Source organism: Stenella coeruleoalba (assembly GCF_951394435.1).
Source record: "Stenella coeruleoalba genome assembly, chromosome: 19".
In the NCBI taxonomy this organism is placed as follows: Eukaryota; Metazoa; Chordata; class Mammalia; order Artiodactyla; family Delphinidae; genus Stenella; species Stenella coeruleoalba.
In genome coordinates, this window is record NC_137165.1 from 20,874,834 (window position 1) to 20,896,359 (window position 21,526).

General features: G+C 49.7%; 1 protein-coding gene across 8 annotated transcripts; it reads left to right on the forward strand.

Moving 5' to 3' along the window:
• Nucleotides 1-289: 289 nt before the first annotated feature.
• On the forward strand, nucleotides 290-21,521 carry LIG3 (DNA ligase 3). Of its 8 annotated transcripts, none has more exons than XM_079904537.1 (21): nucleotides 290-382; nucleotides 1,273-1,325; nucleotides 2,696-3,246; nucleotides 5,200-5,343; nucleotides 7,646-7,843; nucleotides 8,511-8,662; nucleotides 9,353-9,519; nucleotides 9,616-9,693; nucleotides 10,128-10,332; nucleotides 11,895-12,050; nucleotides 13,808-13,939; nucleotides 14,321-14,400; nucleotides 15,362-15,449; nucleotides 16,126-16,203; nucleotides 16,490-16,613; nucleotides 17,225-17,367; nucleotides 17,706-17,780; nucleotides 18,228-18,374; nucleotides 18,903-19,110; nucleotides 19,515-19,597; nucleotides 20,719-21,521. In XM_079904537.1, exons 3-21 carry the CDS (start codon nucleotides 2,700-2,702, stop codon nucleotides 20,950-20,952), a joined length of 3,039 nt encoding a protein of 1,012 aa, XP_079760663.1. In that variant the 5' UTR covers nucleotides 290-382; nucleotides 1,273-1,325; nucleotides 2,696-2,699; the 3' UTR covers nucleotides 20,953-21,521. The 8 variants fall into 8 exon arrangements, with proteins under 8 accessions (XP_079760663.1, XP_079760662.1, XP_079760667.1 ...); XM_079904536.1 differs by having other exon boundaries at nucleotides 302-382; nucleotides 1,269-1,325; XM_079904541.1 differs by having other exon boundaries at nucleotides 348-729; nucleotides 1,269-1,325.
• The last annotated feature ends 5 nt before the right edge of the window (nucleotides 21,522-21,526 follow it).

Sequence of the window (21,526 nt, forward strand, 5' to 3'; positions counted from 1 at the left end):
CTAGAGAACGCCCACGTGCAGCAACAACCCAACACGGCCAAAAATAATAAATTTAAAAAACAAAGAGCAAATCAGGGTGTCCCCACCGTTCCTTCAGGCGCCGCCTCATCCCAGCATCTGGGCTTTCTCCTGATGGGTAAACACCTCCGCCACGCCCCAATACAGAGTCTTAGGCCTCTCCCGGGGAACCTGACTACCGCCCACGTGGCAGGCGCGGGGCGGGGACTTGAGGCGCCTCTGGAGCCAGGACCTCTGCGCCTGCGCGCTGCGGCCAGCGCAAGGACCCGGATTTAAAGAGACAGACGTTACAACCTTGGTGGCTGCGCGCGGCCTGTGGGTGCCTGGACCTAGGCCTGAGGTGGAGCCGGAGCCGGGAAGGCAGGTGAAGGACGGCGCGGCCGGGCTGGGCGGGGGGGAGAAAGGCAGCCCGGGCTCCGAGGCTGGGGCGGCTGGGAGCCAGCCTCCTGACCTCCTCCTCCGCCCGCCCGGGGAGCCCCAGGGCACACCCTCCGTGACGTGGCGGCCCCCGGCGAGCTCCACCGGCCTGCGCCGAGGCAGGGTGCCCCCGGCTGCCGCAGGACTGCTCTGGCTGGATCTGCCCATCCGCCGCGCTGAAGTCGATGGGCTTCGGAGGGACCTCGGGAGCCTTTCTCTTCCCGCCGCGTCCGGGCTGTGTCCTGGAGGCTCCTCCTGCCCGAATCGAGGGATTCGCTTCTCCGTCCCCTCCCGGTGTCCCCGCTGTTCGCCCCGGGCAGTAGTAGCCCGTGCCCACTCCCGAAAGCGTCGCGGGGAGGCCCTCCGGCAAAAGCTGTCGCGGGGCTTTCACTTCCCGGCCCGGTTGCGTTCAGGCCTCAGTGGTTTCCTTTCCGGCTCCCTTTGATGAAATGCTGAGCGGCGGCTCTGGGGACTGTGAGCCAGGCGGGGTTCCTCACAGCGGCTTTGTGCCTTGTGGCCCAGCGCCTCCTGGGCCCTGCGGAGGGTCGGGCGCTGCGATGGAGGTCCTCTCTTGTCGGCTCCTGTGGTCCCGGCGGGGGGGCGGGGGGAGGGGGCGGGAGGGGAGGGCTTCGTTACTCGCCCTCCAAGGAAGGTGGTGAACCTTGTTCTGAGCGCCTCTTACGGGCCTACCGTGCTTTCCCGTACCTCACCTTTGTGGTTCCTCAACTTCTGGGGGTTATAGAGACCTTTGTGAGTTTCCTGAAAATCATGACTGTCTGTCCCCCCACAAAATGTACAATGCTGAATGTGCACCTTTTTGTATACATTTTCAGGGAGTTCAGAGCCTCCCCTCCATGGACTTATTTTAATTTTCCCAGCCATCCCGTGAGGTAGGTATTATTTCCTCTGTCTTAGAAATAAGAAAACAGACTCAGGGGAATTAAAGGAAATTCTCAAAGATAACATAGTCCTTGAACTGTATGGTCACACTTGTTTGTTCCCCCGTCTCGATTCCCAGTTACCTGCTGTCCTCTGCATCATGTTGCAGTACAGTAAGTAAAGCCTGCTTTCCATTATCACCCAATAGCAATTTCACTACAAAGGTGGGTGCAGGCTGAAAACAATGTCCAGTCTGTTTAAAGTTGGAACTGCGAGGATACTTCAGAAAATATGGATATAAGAAGGTGGGGGATGCCATGTGGATATGATACCTGTTTCCATTCGGGTTGATTGATCAGTTCCTCTGATTCTTGCTGTTTCAGCTACTTCAGCATTTCCCAATTCAAGCTGCTGAATTATAACCAGGCTAGTTTCACATAGGGAGCTTCAGCTTAAAGGATAACTGCTTCATTGATTTTGAGGGCTTTATTCTTGTGACAACTCTTTGAGTCAGGTACTATTATTATCCACATTTTACAGTTGAGGAAATTGAGGAACTGAGAGGTTAAGTAACCTACCAAGGTCATACAGCCAATGAGCTAGGATTTGAAACCAGGCAGTCTGGTTTTAGGCTCCATTTAATTGCCTCTCAAAATAGGGCTTCTGATTAAATCGCACATCTATATAGTGGCTTAATTATTTTCTGAGGACGGCATATATTTTATATTTCACATTAAAAACTTTATGAACATAACATAGTGGGTTTTGTTTTGTTTTGTTTGCCGCACCACACAACTTGTGGGATCTCAGTTCCTCAGCCAGGGTTTGAACCCTGGCCACTGCAGTAAAAGTGCAGAGTCCTAACCACTAGACCACCAGGGAACTCTCAATGTAATTTTTCTTGATGATTAAAAAGAAACTTTAGGGTCTTATTATTCTTAAGGCTCACCATCCATTTTAAGGATTAGGGGCTGCTGGTGGCCTGAGAGAAGGTTTTGTGTTATTTGGAGTCTCTTGATTGTGATTTACTAGATACACATGTATACATTAGATAATTGAACATCCTTTTGCAAACTGAATTTTCCTGTATTGGAACTCTGAATCAAGTAAGCAATAAATCTTTCATACCTGGTCTTCCCTGGTGGTCCAGTGGTTAAGACTCTGAGCTTCCACTTTAGGGGGTGCAGGTCCGATCCTGGATGGGGGAACTAAGATCCCACGTGCTGTGCTGCACAGCCGGAAGAAAAAAAAAAATCTTTCATACTTTGGGAAATGTTTGATTGGTCAGCATGGATTGTGTTAGGATGTCTGCCTTTGAGGGAATTAGAAGCCTACCTCCTCGTTTATAACTCACTTTTCTGCCTCTCACCCTTTCATGCAGCTGTATGACTTTGGCTTTTAAGATCCTCTTACCACCAACTCTCCGTGCGCTCAGCCAAAAAGAACTGTGCCTATTCCGAGAACAACATCACTGGCCTGACATAAGACAGTTCAGCCGGTGGTCGGAAACAGTTCTTCATGGACACCACCTCCTCCAGAGAAGAAAGCCTGTTGTGTCATTCCAGGAAAGCAATCTAAGACCACGTGCCACCTGCCTTGTTTTCTTGCCAGGGTCGCATGTGGGAGTCTGCAGTGGCCCCTGTGAGATGGCAGAGCAACGGTTCTGTGTGGACTATGCCAAGCGTGGCACAGCCGGCTGCAAAAAATGCAAGGAAAAGATTGTAAAGGGGGTGTGCCGAATCGGCAAAGTGGTGCCCAATCCCTTTTCAGAGTCAGGGGGCGATATGAAAGAGTGGTACCATATTAAGTGCATGTTTGAGAAACTGGAGCGGGCCCGGGCCACCACAAAAAAAATTGAGGACGTCACAGAGCTGGAAGGCTGGGAAGAGCTGGAAGATAATGAGAAAGAACAGATAATCCAGCACATTGCAGGTGGGATGGAGAATACTGCTTTCTCATCTTATTGGTGCTGAGAAGAAAAGGGATGAGAGTAGAGCCCAATTTCTTTCTTCCTGTTTGTCTTTCTGTCTTTGTTTTAATTTTTGGTTCAGAAATAACTTCAAACTCACAGAAGAGTTGCAAGAATAAAAATAATACAAAGAATGCTCATATTCACCTTTTTTTTTTTTTTTTTTGGCCACACCACGTGGCTTGTGGGATCTTAGTTCCCCAACCACAGATTGAACCCGGGTCCTCAGCAGTGAGAGCGCAGAATCCTAACCGCTGGACCACTGGGGAATTCCCTCAGATTTACCTATTGTTAACATTTTGCTCTCACGTGTGTGCGCTCTCACACTCTCTCTTACTCTCACCTTCCACACACACTTTTTTTTTCCTGAACCATTTGAGCATACGTTATGGCTCTTTGCTTTTAAATACTTCAATGTGTATATCTTAAGAATAAGGATATCTTGACCATAATACACCTATCAACCAGTAAATTTATCATGATATAATACTTTAATCCACCATCTGTATTCTAGTTTTGTCAGTTGATCAGATAATTTACAGCTTTTCTCTCCCTTCAGTATGGAATCCTAATCTAAGATCGGGTATTTCATTTAGTTGTCATTTCTGGCCTCCTTTAATCTGGAACATTGCCATGGTCTTTTTCTTTTATGACATTGACATTTTTGAAGAATAGAGTACCTACCACTACACCCTTTTATCCATCAACTTATCTGTATGAACTCATAGATTACTACTTTTTCCTGGTGGCTTATAATTGTACTGTATTAATTTGGTACTAAATTGTCCCATATTTGGCCAGTTGAGAGCCCCTTTAAGCTAGTTTCTGTCCTCAATGCCCAAATCACATTTTTAAAAACGTTTTAAAGTACTTCCTTATTCTCTGGCATAACAGTATGCTTGCTCTTAGGCTTACCTTGTATGTATCCTATCTTATCCCTGGAATCAGCCATTTCTCTGGAGTCCCTATTCCTGTTTGTGGGGAAATGGCATAAGAGACCAAAATCTAGATGTTCCATGTCCTGGGTGCCATGAGGTGTCCTTGCTTTTAAGCCCTTTCAGCAGACAGAACTAGAAAATATATGTTCGTATGTACGCAGAAACATATATACAGATATATATGTGCACATACGTGCATATTCACATGTATGCATATTTTAGAAATCTTATACTGATACTTACAAATCCAATTTGTACTTCCTGACCTTCAGTGTCTTCATCTATAAAGTAATATTCATATCTTCAATTAAGTTTAGTTCTGGTCACTGTAGGAGTACTCTAAAATGGGCATCTATCTTTGTTCTTTGAGAGGAAAAGAGATTTCTGGGAGAGAAAACTACTCATACATTTTTTTCTCAAGCTCCCCTCCTGCCCTGCCTGGCCTTAGCCATTGGCCTCAGCCTTTGACCCATCTCATTCAGAGGAAGAAAAACATGAGGTAGAAGTAAACTGTCAGCTCAAATAACTCAGCAGCTGGAAGGTTTTTCCTACTTATACCAAATCAACATGCTCTGTTTATCCATCTTCATTTTGCTTTCTTGGTTATCTATAAATTGGGGCTAATTCCATAAGCTGAGGTCGCCACATTTTATCTGTTGAGACGTGATTTCTGATTTCCTCCAAATAATCTGGAGATTATTATATGTGGGATAAGGGGTGGACAGTGTCGATGAAAATTTAAGTTACTAATGAAAATAAAGAGTAACTGAGTCTTTTGTCCCCAGGACACCCTCTCCCTAATAACCTATTACTCACTACCTCCACTTTAGAAGACCAGCCAGCCAGTAGTCAGCATTGGGTTAATACCATGGTAGTAACTTACCTAGCCAGGCTGTAAGAGCAGTTGATAGATTCTTTAGAAGCTTTCTCAGGGATCTTTCACTGAAGGATATTTTCCCTTCTTTTGGGGTCCTACAGATCTGTCTTCCAAGGCAGCAAACACACCAAAGAAGAAAGCTGTTGTCCAGGCTAAGTTGACAGCCACTGGCCAGGTGACATCTCCAGTGAAAGGTGCCTCATTTGTCACCAATACCAATCCCCGGAAATTTTCTGGCTTTTCAGGTAAGATAGATCAGCGTTACCTGAGCTGTTACAGTCCTCCTTTTAATTTGGTATCCTATTTGGGACTCTGGTTAAGAGTGAACATTCTGGGGGCTTCCCTGGTGGCGCAGTGGTTGAGAGTCCGCCTGCCGATGCAGGGGACACGGGTTCGTGCCCTGGTCTGGGAAGATCCCACATGCCGCGGAGCGGCTGAGCCTGTGAGCCATGGCTGCTGGGCCTGTGTGTCGAGCCTGTGCTCCACAACGGGAGAGGCCACAACAGTGAGAGGCCCGCATACCGCAAAAAAAAAAAAAGAGTGAACATTCTGTGCTATCTAGCCTCCTTAATACGGTGACCCTTGAACAACATGGGCATTAGGGGCTCCAAACCCTCTCTACACAGTTGAAAATTTATAGTCTACCCTCCTTATCCCATGTTTCTCCATATCCATTGTTCTACCATACCCTCAGTTTGCATCCATGGATTCAATCAACTGCAGATTGTATAGTACTTATTTGCTGTTGAAAAAAATCTGTGTGTAAGTGGACCCATGCAGTTCAAATCTGTGTTGTTGAAGGGTCAAATGTAATTTGCTTCCATCTGAGCAGAGAGGTAATGGCTAATGCTCATTGCCCCACTTGTATAGCATTTCTTTGTATATTTTAATCTCTGTTGCAGCAAAAAGATGTTTGTTTTGTCAAGACTTTTTCCCCTTGAAGTAGTTTACCTGGATCAGACATAACCTGCCCTTTACTTCCTTTTTTTTTGATAATGGAAGAATCTTGAGAAATTGCATGCCTAAACTTGCCCAAACTGGAGATGAAAGTAGAGAAGAAGGGAGATGTCCTGCATGGCCTTGTGTAGCAGATAGCGTTGGACTGGGGGCTTTTACATACACGGTTTCATTTGTTTTTCATTAAACTTTGGGAAGTACTTGTATTAGGCCCATTTTATGAATGAGAAAGCCAATGCTCCGCATCGTTATGGAGTTAGTATTTACACTGAAGTCTGTTTAACTCCAGCACCTGTGGTCTTTTACCCTACAACCTGTTACTTCTTTTATATGGAGACATTCTTGTGACTGCCTCAGCTAAAGAAAATAAAGTCAAAACACATGGGCTCAGAAGTTGTTTGAGGAGGTTGCTTCTATAATGAGTGAAAGAAGCCGGGACTTGAGGTCAGAAGACCTGGGTCCTGGTCTGAGCCTCTGTGGCGTCATCTGTGAAGTGGGAATGGCAACACCTGCCTTGATCCCACAGTGTCTCACAAGGAATAAAGGAGATAAAATTGCAAAAACAGTGTCTGACTCTGGGATTTTTTATTATTTTAAAACTCCGAGGTTTGCTTGGTTTTTGTCTAGTGGTAGGCCAAAGATAGAAATATGGAAGAGTCCAGGTGACAGTAAGGGCAGTGTGTTTCTGGAAGGGCCCTGGTTCTAGGGGGCGAATTTGGGAGAAATGAGGTGTTCTAGTTCTTACAAGCTGCTGAACAGTGATATTTTGGAGATTTTGTCCCCTAAAATCCTCTTTAGACTCCGGGTTAGAGATGAGGATAGATTTATAATTTACAGAGCCCAGGCAAGAAGACACTTATATCAGCAGACAGCTTGCTAATGGCTTTGCTGCAAGCTTGCAGAATGAAATTTACTTTGTAAATGGTCACAAGGAGGTAAAAGAGGATCAACTCAAAAGAGTTGTACAGTTATTTGGGGTGTCTGGAGGAAAGACCTACTTTTTGTTTTTATGATAAGAAAGAAAAGAAAGTGGTGTGGGGTTGGATGGGAGTGGCAAGGAGCTGGGAATGTCTTCTCTCCTCTGGCCTTGGTCTCCTCATCAATAAGAAGAGATTAAACTAGATAATTTTTAAGTCTTCTTCCAGTTCTGACAATCTGCAGTAGCAATGGTTTCAGATTGACTAACGAGTCCCCTGATTTCTTCCCCCTTTCTGATCCCAACTTTTCTGGGTTCAGCTTTGCAAGTGCTCTGAGATCGTCCTGACCACTCTTGGCATGAAAACGGCCCTTATTCTTCTGTGAAGCAATCATATAAAGGGATGCACATCAGCGGGTCTTCTGCTTCAGTGTGAGGCTGTCGTTTCTTTACTATTAACAGCTGTGAGATTTGGGGAGATCACTTGACCTCTCCTTTTTTACCCATAAAATGGGTATAATATCTACGCCCAAAGGGCTCATTTTGGGGGATTAAGTGAAGCTACATATGTATAGAGCACCAGCAGAGTGTCTATTAGTTTCCCTTTCTTCCTTCTCAGCAAGGCAAAATGAAACATCTATGCTGTCTGTCTTCTCTTTTCCTCTTCCCAACAGCGAAGCCCAACAACTCTGGGGAAGCCCACTCAATACCTACCCCTAAGACAAGTCTGTCCTCAAGCAAATGTGACCCTAAGCACAAGGATTGTCTGCTACGTGAGTTTCGGAAGTTGTGTGCCATGGTGGCTGAAAATCCTAGCTACAACACGAAGACCCAGATCATCCAGGACTTCCTTCAGAAAGGCTCAGCAGGAGGTGGGGCCTCGAGCATCCTGGATGGGCTTCTTCTCTAAAGAGCTCAGAGTCGTGGCCGCTTCATGGACATGTGAACTGTACAGTTGCACGGGGCCTCACGCTTGGTTTAATGCTCTGCTATTGCCATCTTGAAATTCTTAACACTTTTGAACAAAGAACCCACATTTTCATTTTGTACTGGGCCCCACGAAGTGTGTAGCCAGTGCTGCTCCAAACATGTGGCATCTTTCTTCCTCCCTTATTCTGCCCCCCAGGAGGCCAGAAGAACCTATCCCATTTGACCAAGAGGAAAATTCACTATCCTGCATGTTTGATTAGGTTTTTATGAACCACTTGCACAGCTTGGGGTTAGAATCTTCCAACTGTGTTTCTTTCATTCATCTAACAAATGATCATTGAGCTTCTGTAATGTGCTCATCACTGGGGACACTACAGTGAAAGACATGGCTCTGCCATGCAGGAGTTCATCCAGGGGCTAGAAGGGAGGCACACCACCAGCCACCCAACGCCACGGCCTTTGCTGCCATAGTGAAATGCACACCCTACCCTGTGGTCCCGTCACGGCAAGGGCAGCAATGTAGACATTGCTTTTGGTTCCTTGAGGTTATGTATTTATTTGTTTAAGCTCCATTTCTCAAGAAGGGTTTCTTTCTTCTGTCTCCTACAGATGGTTTCCACGGTGACGTGTACCTAACAGTGAAGCTGCTGCTGCCGGGTGTTATTAAGAGTGTTTACAACTTGAATGATAAGCAGATTGTGAAGCTTTTCAGCCGCATTTTTAACTGCAACTCAGATGATATGGCACGAGACCTAGAGCAGGTCAGAGGAAGGGGAGGGTAGGTGGATTCCAGGTGGGGTTCTGCCTAGCCAAGCACCCGTACCCTCTTTTTTCTGGCGGAGCACATACTGTTTTAGGAAACTGAAACCCACTTGAGCAAGCTTTCATTATGAGAGGAGCTGAATGGGAGGCTACAGCTGTTAGTTTCACAAGGTTCTGAGGACTGAACTTATACTGCTGCTGCACCCGAGAGGCCTAGACCTCGAGGGGCTGGATCTGAGACTTCCCACTATCTCTCCAGGGGCTCTTATTCTAGACCCTGGCTTTTTCTAGCTTTTTTTCCCCTATAACTTGGGCTTACCATTCAGTTTTGGTTTGTTCATGACTCCAGCTGTGGCACAGTGGAAAGTTTCTATCCAAACATCCCCATTATCTGATGACCATATCTGTCTCTTAGTTCAGATTCTAACAGGCCTGAAATTGGCTTGGCCCTGGATTAGTTCCTGCATCACTTCTCAGCTAAGGCAGGTGGCCAGATCCTGTGGTGGATGGAGGTACCCTTTCCATGAGCTGTGGGTGGGACAGATTCTTAAGAAGTGAGGTCAATATGTGTGAGTTGGGGATAGGAGCGGTGATTGAAATCTCTGATTCACCCTTTAGTCCTGGGGACTCAGGGGTTACACTTGGCCACTCTGGGGTTGCTGCAGTGGCATTTTGGTTTTTGGAGACAGGGTGACGTGTCAGAGACAATCAGAGTCTTCTTTGAGGAGAGCAAGTCTTTCCCCCCAGCTGCCAAGAGCCTTCTTACCATCCAGGAGGTGGATGAATTCCTCCTGCGGCTCTCCAAGCTCACCAAGGAGGACGAGCAGCAACAGGCCCTGCAGGACATCGCCTCCAGGTGGGGATGGGCCTGGGGGATGGAATCACTAGGGAAGGAAGGTTTGGGAGTGCAGAGCTTTTCAAAGACCAAGTTGAATGTGCCTCATCCCTCTAGGTGTACAGCCAATGACCTTAAGTGCATCATCAGGTTGATCAAACATGATCTGAAGATGAACTCAGGTGCAAAACATGTGTAAGTACCGGGTGCTCTGATAGTTGAAGCTGCCCACTTTCTTTGTTGTCAGCTGGTGTCAGGACTTTGGAGCCCTGATTTGGTTTTGAATCCTGATTCTCCCTTCTTCCTTCCTGTGGGACCCATCACTTGACCTAGCTCAGCCTCCATTTTCTCATACGTTAAATGGAGATAACAGTACCTTTTCACAGAGTTATTACAGTCAAACATATGGAATATGTTCAATAATTATGGTATGAGTTGCTTGCCCATTCCAGCCCCCTCTTTGCTGGCAGCATCCATGTAGCACAGTATCTCAAAAGAGCTGAGTTTTCCAAGAGCTTTTTCTCCTGTGAAAGTCTTTAGGCAATAGAACATAACTCCTTCCCCATATATTGGGAGCCCTCCTCTCTCTGAGGACAGACTGCTATCCAAAGCATTAAGGTCAAAGGCAGTGGTTTTTGTTTCCTTGCTCCTGTTGGCCTTGGCAGGTTAGATGCCCTAGACCCTAATGCCTATGAAGCCTTCAAAGCCTCGCGCAACCTGCACGATGTGGTGGAGCGGGTCCTCCGCAACGAGCAGGAGGTGAAGAAGGAGCCAGGCCGGAAACGAGCTCTGAGTGTCCAGGCCTCACTGATGACCCCGGTGCAGCCCATGCTGGTAAGGACGCTGCTCTGGCCCTGCTTTCTACTCCTATCCAAGGTTACTGTCCTTACCCGTGAGATCTGATAGGTAGGGTACGATGTTGACAGCCTGTGCAAGTTGGCTGGAGGAGTTTGGGGAAGGAGGAGTAGAGATGCAGAGGTTGTTTCTCATGGAAGAGTAAAGGCAGAGGAGGAGACGGCGTGACCTGGTGGAAAGGCCTGAGATCTAGGCCCGGCTCGGCCATCAGCAAGCTGTAGAATCTTAGGTGAGTTCCTTAGCCTCTCTTGGTCCTTAGTTTTCTTATGGGAATGAAGTCTGAAGCGTCTACCTAGAGCAGTTCACCTGTCATCTTTCCTGAAGTCAGGTGGATGTATGAAGTAACTCCTGTTTCTGTGACCTGCCTCAGAGTAGCTCTGAGAATTGGTGACAGAGCCAGGCTTCCTATGCCAGGGTGACTTGGGTCTCCTTTTTTTCTGGAAAGAGAGGAAGCTTAAGGAATGAAGACTGGCTCTTCTTGGGCCTCTGCTCATTTCATGAGAAATGAGATTTCCTTTCTGGCATGGGTTTTCTTATGCATCAGGACTGTCCACATCTGCTGCCATGCCTGCTGTGAGAGCCTTTGCATTGTTTCAGTGGGGTGCGCTGCTTTGTATGAAACGGTCTTGTGTGTTTTACTGAAGTCTTGGTCTAGGGTTCTGTGTTTGGGACAGGGAAGTATTCTGTGGGACAGCCAGCACCAAAATAGTGAAATCTCCACTTGAGGGACCGGTCCCCTCCATTATGGCCTTTCTGACTTTTGTAAGAATTCTATCTGGAGTCTCTTCTACAGCCTGTCATTTGAAGAGTGGCATGGGTTATACAGCTTACTGGTTAACCACCCAGGCTTTGGAGTTGGGCCTAGATTCACATCTCATTTCTGCCCTTTACTAGCTATGTAACCAAAAATGGGCATTTAACCTCTGTGAACTTCAGCTTTTTCATTCATAAAGCGAAAACAACAATATTTATGGCATAAGATACAACATTGAGGATGAAATGAAATTTTGTGTATGATCTGACACATAGAAATACCTCCAAGATGATAGTCATTGTTGTTTGAGTCAGGACAGCACAGGTATGTCAATAAGCACTCCTGTGTCATGTCCTGTCCTAGGGATTCCTGATCACTGCCATCCTGCCAGCCTCACTGTCACCTGCATACTTTAATCTTACCTCTGCGTACCCCCTGTGCTGAGATAACTGTGTGTTCAGTAATAAGCCAGAGGCCCTACAAGACCCTAAATTATTATTGAGAAAAAAATCAAATGCTGTTTCAGTGGAATTGTATTTGCTCTACAATGGATTGCATTCATATATTCCTCAAAATGCAAGCTCCTGTGTCAATTTCGGTGGTGCTTTTATTGTTGGAATATGACACTGCCCAGCCTTTTCCATTCCCATCACCTCTTCGGCAGCCTGCCCTAGGGGTATGCTCTGGCTGTTGGTCCCTGGGACCTGGGCTCTGGGCTGTCCTTGCTGAGCAGCCCCTCTTGGAAGAGCACCTGTAAGTCTCCAGGCTTTTCTTTCCCTACCTCAAGGCCGAGGCCTGCAAGTCCATCGAGTACGCGATGAAGAAGTGTCCGAATGGCATGTTCTCTGAGATCAAGTATGATGGGGAGCGAGTCCAGGTGCATAAGAACGGGGACCACTTCAGCTACTTCAGCCGCAGTCTCAAGCCAGTCCTGCCGCACAAGGTACAGGTCCCTTCCTTTCCACTGGGACTCTTTCACTTCCTGCCTCTAAGAATCTCTAAGCCAATGTTCCATAGCCATTCCAGCTCTGGTGTAAAATAGGGTCTATTTTGTATTTGTTGAATGAAAGAATGAATGCATGTATTCCGTTTTGTACTCTTCCAATAATGAGGGGCTGCTCAGTAGGGACAGCCAAAGAGCGCAGGCGGGTCAGTCAGCACAGAGCCTGTGGGCAATGATGCCAGCTGTGATTCCGGGACAGCGAGCTCAGCTGGTGAGCCACGTGCAGTGCTTGTCTTCTGCGTTTCTGGGTCCTGTGTGCTCCCCCCTAGCTAAGTCATGGCTCAGGTACAAAGGGCCAATGGGCTGTCATTCATTAATTTGTTCAACAAATATTTATCAAGTGTTTAGTATATTCTGGTTGCTGTTTAGGTAGTGGGCATCCAGCATTTAAAAAAGAAAAAAAGAGTGGAAGTTCTGCCCCTCCAGAAGCTTACGTTCAGATGTAAACATAATCCCACAAGGATTTCTGGGAGCCCAGAATCCTGCCCTCAATCAGAGGGCATTGAGAACCTCACCCCTCAGCCCTTCTTAGCTCCCGGGGCCTCTGGGAGCTTTTGGGGGTGTCCAGGGAAAAGCAGTGGAAACATCTGGCTCCAGTAGCTGGAGGGTAGGTAAACCTCTTGTTCTTGTTCCCCCTTCTGAAGTCTTAGCTCAGACTTCGCTTCTCAGAGCCCCAGGAGAGGAGACGTGGTATGGGGCTCTCATCTTTACCTCAGCCTCCCCCGCCTGCTAGAGCACTGGGCAATCAGACCGTTTGGTTTGGGTGTTCTGGAAAGCTGAGCACAACCTCCCCGTGAGCATTAGTGTGGGCTCACTTGCTCCGTAGGGAGGGCTCACAGTCAAACTGCTGAGGAACAGCTCCTGGTGAGCTTGTTCTAGGGACACCTCCTGCTTCTTAGGAAGGCATTTGAGCACAGCTTTCCAGACTGGGAGCCGTTTCTCTGCTCTCCCTTACCAGAGTTTCATTCATCCCTCTCTCCCTTTTGCTTTGGTTCATGAAGGGCTGGATCCCGGATGGAAGCAGAGTGGGATGGATGTGCAGGCCTTTCCTGTACCCCCTCCAAGCTTCTGAGGCAGTGATGGCCTAAGTGCCCTGCCCAGGGGAGGACTGGACCACAGTAATGCTCCCTGGATTGCCTTCGTGGCCTTACTCGGCAAGGGCCACCATGGGTTACAGTGGGACCTCTTCCTGTAGGACTGTAAGCACTAAGGCTCTGCCTTTCATAGGAAAAAAATCCAATTCCAAACATCCTTTTCTTCCTCATTCTGAAGATGGCTATGGGTTCAGAGCTCCCACTCAGAGAAGAAGCTCCTCACATTTCATTGCTCCTCCTGAGGGGATTCATTTCTTCCCTTCCATCTTTTTTCCAACTGGTCCGTTCTCCTGCACAAATCTCTGCCTGCCCACCTTCCCTCCCTCCATTCCATGTTTGTCTGCCCCCCACCCTCATTTTCGCTCTCAGTTTCTTCCTTTTTCCCGCAAATTCTCCTCTGCAGCCAATAGAAAATGACCTCAACATGGGCTGACCTCTTCCTGGGTCTGGGCAGAGGTCCCGAAACATAGCTGATTCTTCTTGTCTAGGTGGCTGCCGAGGCCTAGGTCTATTCTGCACATTAGCTCGACTTGCACATGTTGGTGTTCTGTGTTCCTTCTGGGGCCTGACTCCCTCCCTGACTCCCTCCCCTTCTGCCTCCAGGTGGCCCACTTTAAGGACTACATCCCCCAGGCTTTCCCCGGGGGCCACAGCATGATCTTGGACTCTGAGGTGCTCCTGATCGACAACAAGAAAGGCAAACCACTGCCCTTTGGGACTCTGGGAGTGCACAAGGTACTGGCTCAGGGCCAGATGTGCAAGAGTGAGTGTGTGCACATGTGTGTGCTGTCAGTCTGAATGGAGAGGAATGTATCACTTACTTAGGATCAAGCTTATCTTCATCTCTGAACTGGTTCTGAATTTAGCCCTGAGTTTAAATGTGTTTTTGTGTTTTGCATAAAAAAAGAGCTAGTAGTGGCAACTAACTTATAATTGGGTCAGTCTCTATTCAGGACCATCTGTCAAGTGCCCTTATGGCCCAGGGACTTCACAGCACAAATAGGCCTTTTGTATCAGATGCTTCAGAGGGTCTCTGGAAGTGGACTGGTACTCCCCATTTTTCATGCCCTCTTATTTTTGTCCCTTATGTACCTACTACCTCATTTTCCCTTACAGAAAGCTGCCTTCCAGGATGCTAATGTCTGCCTGTTTGTTTTTGATTGTATCTACTTCAATGATGTCAGCTTGATGGATAGGTGAGGAATCTATTTTTGATTCCTGGGTGGGGAGGTGAGGGCTTCAGATTGGACAGGAGGGAGGAGAAGTGGCTGGAGCTGGTGCCTCTTTGTGCCCAGGAGCTGCAGCGGGAGGGAGCTGAGAGCCAGCACAGTTGCTACACAGCTCCACATTCAATGTTACGAAGAGCTGATGTGTTGACCAGGTCTCGGCTCTGAATGCTTAAGTCACAGAGGAAACTCAACCACCCACAGCAAAATGGATTGTTGATGAGATACAGACTATGAGCACAGTAGGGTTTCAGTTTATCTTCAGCAGCACCTACGGGTACATGAGGCAGATAGTTTTCAGCTCAGAGGTTTTGTTTTTGGAAGAGCCCGACAACAGGAAGCTTGTGATTGTCGGTGTTCTGTGGCTGGGGCCTTCTTAGGGATAACTAGCAGTCTTGACTTAGCTGCATCCAGTTCTTGACCCTGAGAAACCGTTTTGGCCCCTTCCTCCCTTAGAGAGGCATCCCGGCCCCCACCCTCCACACCAGCCTTGAGCGTGGAAGGGGAAGGAGACAGAAGGGAGAAAGAACTGCGGGGGTAGGAGTTGGGGTTTGGGCTTCAGGTCCTGAGGCCTGTCAGCTTGCTCACCCAAGCACCAGCCCACCTGGGGCCTGGGGTGAAGCAGGGTGCAGAAAATGAGAGTCGGAGTTATTTTTCAAATGGGACCAGGAGTTATACAGTCTGTGTGGGATGATGAGGTAGAGACAGGAACTACAACAATTAAGTGGCTCTGTGCCATGGCCTATAACTGTCTGTCTTTGGTCCCAGTGGAGCCCTTGTCACCCTGGGCAGGCAGAACTGTTAGACATGAGGGCCCGAAGCCATGGCAAACCCTGAAGCTGAAGTTCATTGTTGTGCCCCTTCCCTCCTCGGAACTCCTCAAGGGGGTGGGAGGATCCTGGCCTGACCTCAGTTCTCCTGTCCCCCTCAGGCCTCTGTTTGAGCGGCGGAAGTTTCTTCACGATAACATGGTTGAAATTCCCAACCGGATCATGTTCTCAGAAATGAAGCAAGTCGCAGTGAGTGAATCCCACCCTAGGCAGTGTCCTAGTGGTTTGAAAGCAGGGCAGAGAGCCCCTTGGGTCAGATGTGACTGGGAGAATGAGTCTTAATTATTTTCTTATGAGGGAAGCTGATGAGTATACAGGCATACCTTGGAGATATTGTGGGTTTGGTTCTAGACAATAAAGCAGTATCACAATAAAATAAGTCATATGAATTTTTTGGTTTCCCAGTGCATAGAAACATTATGTTAATACTATAGTCTATTAAGTGTGTAATAGCATTATGTCTAAAAAAACAATGTGCGTACCTTAATTAAAAATACTAAAAAATGCTCACCATCATCTGACAACACAGGGTTGCCACAACCTTCAGTTTGTAAAAAACACAGTATCTGCAGAGTGCAACAAAGCAAAGCACAGGAAGACAAGGTCTGCCTGTATTTGTCTACCAATCTCCACCTGGGAGGGCAGGGCATGAAGCATCCTTCCCAGGTGGGCTCCCAGTATCTCTGAGCTGCAGCAGCTCTCTGGTTGGTCGCTACTCTGCTAGCGCTTTTGTTCCTTCTATTCAAGTCAGGGTGTTTCCAGCAGACGCTTTGCTAGTGTGTGAAAAGGAACTCCCCTCTTCCTCACTCCCAGAGCCCTTCTCTGTTCTCATACCAACCTCAGCGTCTCTCCTGTTATCCCTCAGAAAGCTTCTGACTTGGCTGACATGATCAACCGGGTGATCCAAGAGGGGTTGGAAGGGCTGGTGCTGAAGGACATGAAGGTAAGACGGTCACATCCTTTGCTTTCTCCTGCAGAGCCCTCCCCTGAGCCTTTCCAGTCCTGGCCAGGAGGTGGCGGTGGTGGTCTGAGGTGTTTGGGGGTGAGTGCTGGGGGGCGTCTTTCCAGAGTTCTGGATCCTAGAGGATGGGTTTATGTATGTCTCCCTTAGTGCCTGGAGCAGAGCAGGCTGGGCACTGTGACAGATCCAGTATGTCGCATAAAGAGGTAAAAAGCCCACCCTCATAGAATGTCCATTCTAGTTTGTGGTCTCTCTTGCTTCCCCTCAGGGTACATATGAGCCTGGAAAGCGTCATTGGCTGAAAGTGAAGAAGGACTATTTGAACGAGGGGGCCATGGCTGACACAGCTGACCTGGTGGTGCTTGGGGCCTTCTATGGGCAAGGGAGCAAAGGTCAGGGTGGCCTCTGGCCCCTGGGATGGTACTTCTTTGAAAGGTACCACTCAAGGAATAGGCAGGCCTTTTTGCTGGCTTGGTCTGCTACCGTGGCCAGTCATGATTTCCAAAGCTCTGGGATTAGGGGCCCCAACCTCACCCATGCTACGTCAGGCAGGGACATTGAGAGCTGCGGACCTGGTAAGGGAGAGATCAGGCAAGAGTACCCTGTGCTAGCCTGGCACAAAGAAGCTCACCACCAACTATTTCTTCAGGGACTGGCAGCTTTCTCCTCAGGGAAAATCTCCATTTCCTGACTGGAGAGGAAGCTGGGGTCTGAAGAACTAGTACTGGTAGGCATCTTTCTGTGTGCCAGGCTCTATTCAATTCCTTTTACTCCACCAGAGCCCAACATTAGGTGTAATTATCCCTAATTCACTGAAGAGCAAATTGAGACTCAAAAAGGTTAAACTTACACAGCTAGTAAGGGGTAGATCCAGGAGGTGATCTCTGGCACTCTGATGCCAAGGCCTGGGCCCTTTCCTCCAGCAGGCTGCCCCTCACAGGGCACGAGGGGGTGGCAGACATGCCCCCCCCCCCCGAGTTTATTTAGTCCCTCCTCCGCACAGGTGGCATGATGTCCATCTTCCTCATGGGCTGCTATGACCCGAGTAGCCAGAAGTGGTGCACAGTCACCAAGTGTGCAGGAGGCCACGATGACGCGACGCTCGCCCGCCTACAGAAGGAACTGGACATGGTGAAGATCAGCAAGGTGAGGAGGGGACCTGGGGGCCCTGGCCTCTGGACTGGCAATCATTCCTGAGACAGGCAGTGTTATGGGGGCTGCAGGTATCATTTATCTGTTTCCACAGAAAAGAGAGCTGCTGCTTGGCCATAGGAGCAGTATTAGGCCCTTAAGTTCTTTGAGTACCTACCTTGTGGAAACTGGCCTGCATGCCCTCCAGGCCACACCATCTCTGGGCAGGGAGGATCCCAAGGTGTGAGGGTCAGCCTTTTGTGATAAGTCACCTGTTCTCACAAGCCCGTGACCAAGAAGGGGTTTAAGTCTCATTTTGGCAACAGCCCAGGACTGTACCTTTTCTCCTCTAGGATCCCAGCAAGATACCCAGCTGGCTGAAAGTCAATAAGATCTACTATCCTGACTTCATCGTCCCAGACCCTAAGGTATTAGTCCAGGGCCTGGGGTCCTCCAGCCCCAAAACTGAGCCTGTACATTCTCTAGTGCCCCAGAGACGTCACCTCGGCCTCACTGACAGTCCACCCAGGGTGGGGCTCTGGACTGTTTAGCCAAGTGACAGGCACAGGGATGACCAGTCAACGCTGAGGAGTCATCCTCAATAGAGAAAGGGACTGCCCATCCTCTAGGCACAGAGGGTCTGCTCTAGAAGTGACCTGGGCCCACCCCTTCCTGCACTGACAGAGAAACTGAGGCCCAGAGAAGAAACGAGACTACCCTAAGGTCACACAGCATCAGCAGCAACAGTGGGACTTGAATTCATCTCCTTCCTGTTAGCCACTGCTTTTTTGACTTTAACTTGTTCTGTATTGCTTTTAACTGGTTGGGAGGTGTTTTCTACTTAACCAGGGAGTGACCTGACTTACTCCTGACAGAAAGCTGCGGTGTGGGAGATCACAGGGGCTGAATTCTCGAAATCTGAGGCACACACAGCTGATGGGATCTCCATCCGTTTCCCTCGCTGCACCCGAATCCGTGATGATAAGGACTGGAAGTCTGCCACTAACCTCCCCCAACTCAAGGTGCCACCTCCTGGGCTGTGTGTGTGTCCTGTACCCCACTGTCCCAGCCTTGGAACCGAGGGCACCTGGCCTCCTGCGTCCTCTGTCTTCTCCTTTCCCCGCTGCACTGAGATGGGCAAGGAAGGCAGTTATCAGAAAGGGAGACCAAGCCGTGGCAGGGCCAGGAGCAGCAGCACTGGGCCTCCACCCACATCTCCCGCTAGAGAGCCCTACCTTCACCGGGCCCCGTGGGCAGCCCTGGGTCCCGGTGAAGGAGAGCTCCTGGCTCACGGCTTCCTGTGGAGGACCTGGCCCCAGGCTGCAGTCTCTACGTTGCGGAAAAGAACTGGGGAACAGAACAGTGATCTGTGCTGATTACTCCAGAAACAGGGCCAGAGCTAGAAAAGTACCAAGGAAGCCAGCCACTTTTCCCTGTTATGTGTCTGTTTCCCCTCATTGTTCCTCAGTCACCTAAAACGTACCACACAGACTGCCTGAGGCCAGTGGCTGGGAAGGGAGTGATACACCAACATTCTCTCCCCTCCTCAGGAACTGTACCAGCTCTCCAAGGAGCGGGCGGCTTTCACCATAGTGGCTGGAGATGAGGGGAACTCCACTACAGGGGGCAGCAGCGGAGAGAACGAGGGCATCTCAGGGCCAGCTGTGTCTCACGAGGCCCCGAGAACCTCCCCCAAGCAGCCCTCCGCCAGTGCCAAGAAGGCAGGAGGGAAGCTGAGTAGCTCCAACAGCAAAGGCGGTAAGGAGAAGGGTAGGGGCTGGGGTGATGAAGAATGGACACGAGGGCAGAGACCAAGGACAAGGACCCAGTCTCACACTCCAGCCCTGAGGTCATGGATTCTCTGTCCACTGCAGCTGACGTTGGCTGCATTCCTGCTGTGTGTCCACCCATGGGCCAGAAATTGTTCTGCTGGGCATCCTCCTGCTCTGTAAATATGAATGACAGGACCCCGGGAGAGCCCCTCAGAGCCGGGGATAAGCCACCTCTGAGCTAAAGGCTCAGCGTACAGCCCTTACTTCCTGTCTCACCCACGGTCACAGCAGAGGAAGGGCCCAGCCCTTCTCTGTACCCCCCTGACTTCAGGGACCATTATCCGCTCCCCTGCCCTCTTCTTGGTTCTCATCCTGAGCTCTCTCCTGCAGGCAACAAGCTGGCTGCAAAGCCTTCCCCTGTGAAAGTGGGAGAGAAGCGGAAGGCTCCTGATGAGACCCCATGCCAAGCAAAGGTGAGGGTAAGAAGAGCAGTGCCCTCTGGGGGGTGGGGAGCCTTGTGTGCCCAACCCTCTGCACTTGGACTCTGAGAGACAAGCGAAGGTGTTATCAGGACTAACTGCCAACCCCTGCCCTCCTGCATCTGCTCCTGGCCGCGGGCTGGGCTGGCAGTGCTGCGGCTCCACCCTGTGCCCTCTTGTTGCCTTGCAGAGGCGGCCGGCCAGCAAGCAGAGAGGAAGGAGCGCTGTGCCAGCAGGCAGGCGATAGAGCAGCCAGCCCAGCCGAGAGGCTGCAGGGACCCAGCCGGCTGCCGGCCCCAAGTCACAATTGACATTAAAGGGGAGAAAGCCCAGTCTGGGTGTGGGAGTGCAGTAGTGTGAGTTTGTGAACAGGGCCAGCCAGCGAGGAGCGGGAGAGGGCACTGGCTAGGTGACCGTCTTCTTCCCTCTCGTACTCCCTTGTTAAGTCTTTGGTTTGACAGCAGCTATTGAGCGTCTACTGAGGCCAGTGACTCGGTTCAGCCCTGGGGGAGCTGATGCCACAAAGGGCAGATAAAGAACTCGACATCTGGTCACTACACGGTGATTGTGCCACCCCAGCCCAGGAGTCAGCACAGAGGTCTGGGAACTCAGGCCCTGAACCCAGTCCCCAGAGCACCTATACGACCTTTCCGTCTTTTCCCTGGCTGAAGCCTGGAGTCCGCATGCAGTCACGAGCCGGGCTCCTGGTCCCTTGGTCAGCTAGTGCACACACAGTGGACTGCTTGATCAAGCAGCATCGCTGCGTCTGAGCGCCACTGGCCCTGCCCACCAGCCCCTGGATGGTTCTTGGAGACGCGGACTTTCCAAGTCCCCAGTGTAGGGACCCATCTCCTCGCCCTTCTCTTCTTCTAGGCAAGGATGGAAGGGCGTGTCAGTCCTATGTAATCTGGAGTGGCTGGAGGATCGGGGTTTTGATGCCTTTACCTTTCCTCCAGTAAACTCTTTCCCCTCGTGTCCTGACCGCTAGGCTCCCTGTCTCTGGCTTTTGTTCTAACCTCCCTCCTCGCTGGTCTCCGCTCCCTGGGCGGAGAGCCATCTGCCCCAGCACAGTCCAGCCCTGCTCCGGGCCTGCCCTGACCACAGTGCATTTGCAGGTGCTGCTGGACATCTTCACCGGGGTGCGGCTCTACCTGCCGCCCTCCACGCCAGACTTCAGCCGTCTCCGACGCTACTTTGTGGCATTCGATGGGGACCTGGCGCAGGAATTTGACGTGGCCTCAGCCACACATGTGCTGGGTAGTAGGGACAAGAACCCTGAGGCCCAGCAGGTGTCCCCGGAGTGGATCTGGGCCTGTATCCGGAAACGGAGACTGGTAGCTCCCTGCTAGGACTGCTGCCTGCCCTCGCCCTCTGGCTGTGCTCTCCCCACTGCACTACTCCTGGACAGGGCAGGCAGGCACAGGACAGAACCTGGGGGAACAGGCTTTCTTCTCCAAGCTGTGCATCTTCCAGAACCCACCAACCATGCATGGTCTCTTCCAGACTGGTTAGTTGCTGTGGGTACCACCAGTGAAGTCAGTTTCTCCTGCTGGTTTACATAGGTCTTTCAGATCTGGGTGCTGGTTTTGACCTCTTTTTTTTTTTCTTTAAAAAGCAGCTTTTAAAAAAACAAAAACAAAAAAGCCAGGAACTATCTTGGAGTTATGTATGTCCTTCCCCCGACACCCCCAATAATTCTCCTAGTGATTAAGGAGTGAAGGGAAGGCCGGCTGTTGAAGCTCTGTCCACAGAGCCCGTCCTGGCGGCAGTCTTTTCTCCCTTACCTGCCCCTTCTACTTCCAGGCTCATTTTAAAGTTGTATTTAAAAGAAAGATTGTCCCCAGAAATGCTTATAATTGGCAAAACTTGTATTCAGCCTGGCCGCCAGGAATGAAGTCTCACTTGAAAGAAAACAAAATGGGC

Coding starts and splice junctions, on each gene's coding strand:
- LIG3 (XM_079904534.1), top strand. CDS start 1,204: ATGACTGTCTGTCCCCCCACAAAATGTACAATGCTGAATGTGCACCTT. Junction 12,051..13,807: donor AGCCAGTCCTGCCGCACAAG/GTACAGGTCCCT, acceptor TTCTGCCTCCAG/GTGGCCCACTTTAAGGACTA. Junction 19,111..19,514: donor TAGCTCCAACAGCAAAGGCG/GTAAGGAGAAGG, acceptor TCTCTCCTGCAG/GCAACAAGCTGGCTGCAAAG.